We start from the raw sequence: 7,276 nt of genomic DNA on the forward strand, positions 1-7,276 counted from the left end.
GACCGTCCACGCCGCCCAGCGTCCAGCGCTGCAGGCCGGAGCCGCCGCCGCCGCTGGCGCCGCCGCCGCAGCCGCCCTCGGCGTGCCGCGGCGTGGGCGGCTGCCACGCCCCGGTGAAGAGCGCTCTGAAGAAGCGGGAGGCCGCCGCCAGCACCACCCTGCAGCAGCAGAACCAAGCGGATGATTATCGCTGCGCTCTGGGCAGCCCGGTCCAGGCAGGCAGCGGCAGGTCTGGCTGCTGGTGCAGCTGCTGGCTGCCGCGCCATGGCGTTGGCGTCGCCGCCGTGGCCGCGGGCGGGTGGTGGGCGGGACAAACAAACACCTGTGTGCTTGAATGCAGGTCCCGTCACTGGTGTGTAGCTCCACATCACACAGCGAGCCCTCCAGCCAGAGAGTGTAGAGGCCCGAATTGCGGTCGAGCTCGACCGAGAGCTGGGAGCTGGGAGAGCCGTGCATCTCGGGGGGTGATCAGGAGGCAACCATTTGGTTGAGAGAGTAGGAGAATGGCGCCATGGGGAGCCGGATGGATCGCCAGTCGGTGACCTGGAGGCGCCAAAACTTTCAGGAAGCAGGCCATCGGCGGCCCATGCGCTCGATGCACCTCCATTCAGCGACACCAGACCCACGCCCCGAGCTTACAGAATGGGTTCTGCAAGAGCCCTAGCTTCTCGGCTGCCCGTCCTACTGCTGCTGCTCGCGCTGCGCTCTTTGGCTGGCGCGCTGCATGATCATGGAGTCAACACTGCGACACAGGGGCTGAACAACCCCGGCGAGGAGGGTGCCGAGGGCGGCGGCGCCGCTGGCGACAACGGGTTCGTCGCCGGCAAGCTGCGCTTCCGGACGGATGGCACGTTCAAGATTCTGCAGCTAACGGATCTGCACTACGGCGAGAGCGCAGTGCTGGATCACCAGAGTGACGAGGCAAGCCTGGCAGCAGCAAGCGTTCTCCGCCCGCGTCTCAACCGCCGCCAGCGAAGTGCGGCATCCAGGCCGCCCCGCCTGCTCTCTGCGGTGCAGGTGCAGAAGACGGTGCTGGCGGCAGAGCGGCCCGACCTTGTGGTGTTCAGCGGCGACATGGTGAGCGGCTGGGTGTGCCGGCCCTCCGACCCGCGCGCGCCCGACTGCGGGCCCGGCTGGTTCGAGAGGCGCTGGCGCCAGCTCATCGCGCCCGTGCATGCCGCGGGCCTCCCCTACGCCGTCACCCTGGGCAACCACGAGTGAGTAGAGCGCCGGGGCGCATGCGCGCATGCGTCTGCGCGCTCCAGGGCACCAGCGCCGCATGCCCCTGCATGCCCGACATGTTGCGTTGCTGCCAGCATCCCGCCCGCCACCCCCTCAGCTGCCGCCGCCGTGTGCCGCCGCCACTGGCGCAGCGGGGAGGCGGAGCTGACTCGGCGCCAGATCCTGGACCTCGACATCCGGACAGGGGGCGTGTGGAGCTTGACCAGGCAGGGCCCTCCCGAGGCCAGCGACGCCAGCAACTACTACCTCGATGTGTATCCAGCCATGCCGCCCGCCCATGCGCCCATCACGTGCCACGGCGCCGGCTGCGCCGCCGCGGGTGCTGGCGATGGCGGCGCCGCGGCCCGCGTGTGGCTGCTGGACTCCGGCGACCGCACCTGCCCGCCCCTCATGTTTGGATGGTGCGCCCGGCCAGCGCCCACACCCCGCTGCCGCTGCTCGTGTGCACTGCGCCTCGCTGCCTCTTGCCTGCTGCCACAGTTCGAGTGCTCCCCTGAAGCGCCCCCTGCCCTGCCTTGCCTGGCGCAGGGGGTGCGTGGCGGAGGACACGCTGGGCTGGGTGAACCGCACTGCACATCACCTCTCCCCAGCCCCATCCCTCGCTTTCGTCCACATCCCCGTCCCTCAGGTGTGCGCCCCCCGTTTGCATGCCCCCCCATCTGCCCCTTTTGGCCGGCCTGGGCTGCCGGAGCCCGCAGCCCAGACCACCCAGCGCTGCGCCGTCGGGGGTGACCGTGGGGAGTCGCTGGCCGGCTGTGTGCAGTTTCAAGACGTGTGGTGGGATGCGCCCACCAGGGGGCGCAAGCTTGAAGACGTGGCGTGCTCGGTGCGGGACACAGGCCTGCTGGGTGTGGCCAAGTGAGTGAGGGGCGTGCATGACCGGTGGGTCAGGTGTCAGTGCACCTGTTGAGCCGCGGGCTTTGCTTTGTTCTGCTCTGCTCTGTTCGGATCTGATCTGATCTGCTCATGCCTGACCGCACCGTGTGCGCAGGCATGCGGGCATCAGCGCCGTCTACAGCGGCCACGACCACGACAATGACTACCTTGGGGTGAAGGAGGGCGTCAGGTGGGGAGTGCTGAGCGGCACCCAGGGCTGGCTTCTGGACGTGCTGATCAGGGCCTCTGTAGTGGTCGCCCCTTGCCCCAGGTTGGCTTACGGGAGGAAGAGCGGATGGGGCGGCTACGGGCCTCCGCAGGGCTGGCTGCGGGGAGCCAGGGTCATTGAGCTGCGGATGGGGCAAGACACGGCGCACAGGTGAGGTGCCATGGAGCTCCTCGCAAAACAGCTGCCAGCGGTGGGAGCCCCTAGCAGGACTGTTGGCCAGCAGCGGTCATGTGCGCGGCAGCCAAGTGAGCAGCTGCCCCGCCGCCTCTGTCGCTGCAGTGAGACCTGGATCAGGCAGGAGGATGGCACCAAAGTCTTTCAGAGACCCAGGCAAGCGCGCTGCCGCCTGCCCCGTCAGATGTGCCGCTTCGCCCCAGTTGAGTGCGCCTGGTTGCGCATGCTGCCCCCGCCTGCCCCTTTGCTTGCAGCACCCAGGCCAAAGACATGCGCCAGCTCATCTGCCACTGCGATGAGTTCGAGCAGGCACTGGAGCACCACAGGCAGCAGCAGGACAAGGCGCAGCTGCGGTGACGGGGCACGGCGTGCGCGCTGTGTTGAGCTCCCATCATTTTAGCCTCTCCTGCCGGTATTACCCTGCTGCAATCATTCGCTACTTGTGAATCCTCTAGAGAATCCAGCAGGCTTCGCAGGCGGTTTCTTTGGCAGAACCCCACGCGATCGCAGACTCTGAGCCACACCAGCTGGGTTTCCGCAATGCACAGTGCTGTGCGCCACCATCTCAGCCCATGCGCGGGCAATGCGCGGGCCCAGCAGCGGGCGATGCCCACCGCCAGGAACCCCCGCCCTGCCGCCGTACTAGCGCGGCTTGCTGAGCTGCAGCCGGCGTGCAGCAGGGCGCTGGCAGCGGCTGGCATGGCCTCGCTGCTCCTACTGGGCAGCGGCTCGCCAGCCAGTGCGCGGCAGCCACCCATTCAGGAGGAGGCGGGCCGGTGCTCCATCGAGGCGCTCGACAAGTTTGCGGGTGTGGCTGCCTGGCTGGCAGCACGATGGCCGCTCCCCAGCTCCAGTCCTATTGTCCACCACAATCCCTTGCCCCCGGACGTCATGTGTCACTCACACCTGCCGCCGTCTGTGTTGCAGACACTCGCGCCACCTTCAGCCTGGAGGCGTCGGGCGGCAACATGACAGAGGCAACCGTGGACATCCGGGAGTGCGACTTCTCAAACCTGGACCTGTCTGGCAAGGTCCTGAGCGGCGTGCGCATGCAGGTGCGAGGCGAGAGCGCGGCCTGGGGGGCTGGGCACGACGGCTCCCCTCTGCGGCTGGTCAGCCATGCCTCTGTTGGCAGACGAGGGCGGCTGTTGCGAGCCCCCACCCGCGTGGCCCCCCATGCCCGCCCCACCACGCAGGGCTCCAACTTTGCCGGCTCCAAGCTGGTGGGCTCGCAGTTTGCGCGGGCGCAGGCCCAGGGCGCCAACCTGCGGGGGGTGGACCTGACGGATGTCAATTCCTTTGCCACCGCCTTTGACGGCGCCGACCTGGAAGGGGCGCAGTTTGAGAACTCGGTGCTGTCGAACGCCACCTTTGGGCAGTACGAGGGGCGGTGAGCCGGGCTGCTGGGACGCAGCGGGGAGGAAGATGTGTCGGGTGGCTGTGGGCCGGCAGACGGGGTGCAGGGCCGCTGCGGGCCGCTGCTGAGGCTCCATATTGGCGCTGGCGCTGCTGCAGGTGGGCCAACCTCAAGGGGGCGCACTTTGAAGGTGAGGCGGCTGGTGCAGGGCGTGCCCAGCTGCCCGTACTTGGCAATGTGCAGCCCCTGACGTGCACTGCCCTTGTGCCTGCTGCCGGCATCTCGCGCAGGCGCCCTGCTCAGCAGCTCTGATGTCGGCCGGGTGTGTGCCAACCCCACGCTGGACGAGTACACGCGCAAGGCGGAGCTGGGGTGCCGAGGCTCCCGGTGAGCGAGAGAGAGGGGTGCCAGCGGCCAAAGGCGGCTGCCACGGGACTGGTGCCGCCCGCAGCATTCCCCACCCTGGTGGCGGCTGCTTTCTCTGTGCTTCCCACTTGGCTGTCTGGCATCTGTCACTCTCAAAACTTTCAGAGTTCTTGCACTGGTGTCTTCATCTGAAATTTGTGCCCGCCGTCTTGTATTGCCACCTCGTCCCGCCGGGAGCCAGTGCTCTCCCACGCAAACCCGCGGCCTGAAAATGGCTGGCGCCCTGCGCGCATGGTCTCCCGCTTTATTATTTTGTTACTTCGAAAGCCGCGTCCCCCTGCAAGCAAACACTCACTCCGCTCGAGTCACCTTTCGCTGAGCGAATTCGGAGGGCGCAGCGCCCTGGCGCCCTGATCATGAGCCGCGAGAGGCTCTTAGTGCTTGGTTTCATCACACTGACGCTGCAATGCGCAGGTGAGGCGCAAATCGCCATCAGATCCTGTCTTTGAACATTGGATCCCTTTGCTCACCTACAACCAAACCAGCTTGCAAGCCCCGGGAGGACGAGCGATCGACGCCTGGAGGCGCCCCATGCAGTTCTCTGGACCCCGCCCAGCAGCCACTCACCGCATGCCGCCCCCTGCCGCCCCCAACTCCTGCTACAGGAGCGGCCGCCGCCGCCTTGTGTCCCATGGTGGGCTGCAAGCGGTGCAACCCGGTCTCTGGGTGTTTAGAATGGTGAGGATGCTGCGGGCCAAAGCAAGCTGCAGATGGCAAGCTGCGCACAGCATGGAGTTCATCCTCCCCGAGCCGCCGCTGTTCCCCAGACTTTTCACTCGCCCCTGCGCTGCAGCCTGGGCGGGTTCCTGATTGTGAAGAACAACAGCGGCACATCCAAGTGCCGCCGCCGCCCCGTTGCGTCTCCCCCTCCACCCCAGCGCATCCAACAAAAGCCGGTCCCCTCCCCGGTGTATGCGGGCTCAGCCGCGCCCTACTCAGCAGCACTCACCTCCGCCTCCAAGCTGGCCTGCGGCTACCCGGTGCTCAGCCCATGGCAGGGCACAAACTTTGCCGCCATCAACGCGGCGCAGGCAAGCATGCCGCCAGCAAGGGCATGGAGGGGCCTGCCGCGCCAGAGTGCGGCAGTGGTGTCATGCCGCGCATCTGCTAGCACTCTAGCAAGTATCGGGGGGCTGCCACTTGGACGCGCCTGTGTGACGGCCCTGCCTCTTCCCCTGCCTTGCAGTGGGACGGTGGCAGCCAGTGCGGGCGGTGCGGCACGGTGCGGTGCACAGATGCGCGGTGCCAGAAGGTGGAGGCGGTCCCGGTGGTCTTCCTAGACCTGTGAGCTGCTCGGAGGGAGGCTGGGAGGAGGGCCTCACAGGAATGGGCGCCCAGTTGCTGCTGCCCTGCTCCCTGACCTTCTCCGCTGGTGGCTCCCACCTACTCCGGACGCCGCTTGGGCAGGCCAGCAGCTGCTAGAGCGGTGCGGCATCCGCACCACATGCCCGCCGCCCCTGTCCCCCCACCGCTGCCGCCTGCGTCCTCCCGGCGCTGCGCGTGCAGGTGCGCGGACTGCAAGTACGGGGAGATCGACCTGAGCGACGACGCCTTCCTGGCAGCTTCCGGCGGCCTCATGGCCTTTGACCGCCTGACGGTGCAGTGGAACTTCTCGGAGACGTGTGCGCCCTTCACCGCCGGAGGGATCCGGCTGGACCCCCGGTCCGTCAACCCCTGGAGGCAGGAGCTCTACTTGTACAACGCCGCCGAAAGCATCGCCGCCGCGGAGCTGGATGGCAGGCAGCTGTCGCTGGCGGGGTGAGCTGGGCTAGGCTGGGCCGTGGCCTCCCAGGCCCTGCCTTGGCCTGCCCCCTGCACACTTGGCGCCACCGCCGGAGTTGCTGAGGGCGGCGGCGCTGCTTGCACAGGCCTGCGGCCCAGTCGTTTGCTAGGCAGGGGTTTGCCGGCATCACCTGCACATGCCGCCTGCGTGCCTGCAGGCGCGGCTTCTGGGTCAGCGACACCTCCGCCTCTCCCGTCTACCCCAGCACCCTGCACACCCTTGTTGTCACCAGCGACCAGGGCACCAAGGCCAGCGTCATACTGCGGGACCTGGGCCAGAGCCGAGAGCTGCCAGTGCAGTTTGGCAGCGGCAATGGGTGGCTGCTGCCAAAGCCCAGCCCGCCGCCGCCCTCCCCGTCGCCGTCGCCCTCCCCGCCACCGCCCTCGCCGCGGCCCTCGCCGCCGCCTCCCATTCGCCGCCCGCCGTCCCCACCTCCTCGCTCGCCTCCTCCGTCCCCACCTCCTCCATCCCCACCTCCTCCCCCGCCTCGGCCCCCACCCTCACCATCCCCGAACAGCGGCGGGCCCATCCCCATCGGCAGCGTGTACAGCGGCCAGGCAACAGCCTACTCGCCTCCCGTCACCAGCGGCAACAACTTTGCCTGCGCCTACCCGGTGCTCAGCCCCTGGCAGCGAGTCTACTTTGTGGCCATCAGCCTGCCACAGGCATGCGCCGGTGCTGGCAGCCTGCTGCTTTGCATGCGCCGGCGCACGCTCTGTTGCAGTGGTTGGCAGTGCTGCGGTGCGGCCTTGCAGCCCTTCAGCCGGCCGTTGGCCCGAACCCCCTGCTGCAGTGGGATGGCGCCAAGCAGTGCGGGCGGTGCGTGATGGCCAAGTGTGTGGACTCCAGGTGCAGAGTTCGGAATAAATATGTGGTGGCGCAAGTCATGGACCAGTGAGTGGGCGCCAGCTGGCGCAAGCTGCCTCCAGCTGCTTGCCCGCCGCCGGCCCGCTGCGCCCGCCTGCCAAGAATGCTTGCCCCTCTGCCTGCCTGGCACCGAGGCGCGAGCGGCGCACCCGCGCTGCCCGCCCTGTATCCCCTCTGTAGTACAGCACGCTCAGGTAACGGCTGCCCGCCCTCTCGCCCGCAGGTGCGCCACCTGGGACTGCAAGCTTGGCAACCTTGATTTCAGCAACCAGGCCTTCCTGGAGCTCACGGGGCTGTCCCCCGACCGCTCAAGATCGAGTGC

The 7,276-nt window shown here is 68.0% G+C and overlaps 3 protein-coding genes across 3 annotated transcripts in view; 2 read left to right on the forward strand and 1 right to left on the reverse strand.

The window, feature by feature from the left end:
• CHLNCDRAFT_133157 (hypothetical protein) overlaps positions 1–456 on the reverse strand; it is a gene marked incomplete at both ends in the record, with an annotated part of 2,740 nt that extends 2,284 nt beyond the window's left edge. Inside the window, 2 exons of the mRNA XM_005852039.1 lie at positions 11–158; positions 374–456. Of these exons, the coding sequence (XP_005852101.1) occupies positions 11–158; positions 374–456 (231 nt within the window). The remainder of the gene's footprint in view (positions 1–10; positions 159–373) is intronic.
• A 55-nt stretch (positions 457–511) lies between these two features.
• CHLNCDRAFT_133158 (hypothetical protein) lies at positions 512–2,878 on the forward strand (the record flags this gene model as incomplete). Its single annotated transcript, XM_005851703.1, has 9 exons — positions 512–538; positions 754–897; positions 1,018–1,217; positions 1,374–1,643; positions 1,771–1,801; positions 2,006–2,100; positions 2,234–2,308; positions 2,390–2,497; positions 2,776–2,878. 9 exons carry the CDS (start codon positions 512–514, stop codon positions 2,876–2,878), a joined length of 1,053 nt encoding a protein of 350 aa, XP_005851765.1.
• Positions 2,879–3,220: 342 nt separating this feature from the next.
• Positions 3,221–7,276, forward strand: part of CHLNCDRAFT_133159 (hypothetical protein) — a gene marked incomplete at both ends in the record, with an annotated part of 4,659 nt that continues 603 nt past the window's right edge. Inside the window, 12 exons of the mRNA XM_005851704.1 lie at positions 3,221–3,329; positions 3,449–3,576; positions 3,718–3,911; positions 4,037–4,068; positions 4,169–4,265; positions 5,098–5,284; positions 5,491–5,588; positions 5,811–6,062; positions 6,245–6,403; positions 6,605–6,731; positions 6,881–6,936; positions 7,178–7,249. Of these exons, the coding sequence (XP_005851766.1) occupies positions 3,221–3,329; positions 3,449–3,576; positions 3,718–3,911; positions 4,037–4,068; positions 4,169–4,265; positions 5,098–5,284; positions 5,491–5,588; positions 5,811–6,062; positions 6,245–6,403; positions 6,605–6,731; positions 6,881–6,936; positions 7,178–7,249 (1,511 nt within the window). The remainder of the gene's footprint in view (positions 3,330–3,448; positions 3,577–3,717; positions 3,912–4,036; positions 4,069–4,168; positions 4,266–5,097; positions 5,285–5,490; positions 5,589–5,810; positions 6,063–6,244; positions 6,404–6,604; positions 6,732–6,880; positions 6,937–7,177; positions 7,250–7,276) is intronic.

This window comes from Chlorella variabilis (genome assembly GCF_000147415.1).
Source record: "Chlorella variabilis unplaced genomic scaffold CHLNCscaffold_1, whole genome shotgun sequence".
Taxonomy (NCBI): domain Eukaryota; kingdom Viridiplantae; phylum Chlorophyta; class Trebouxiophyceae; order Chlorellales; family Chlorellaceae; genus Chlorella; species Chlorella variabilis.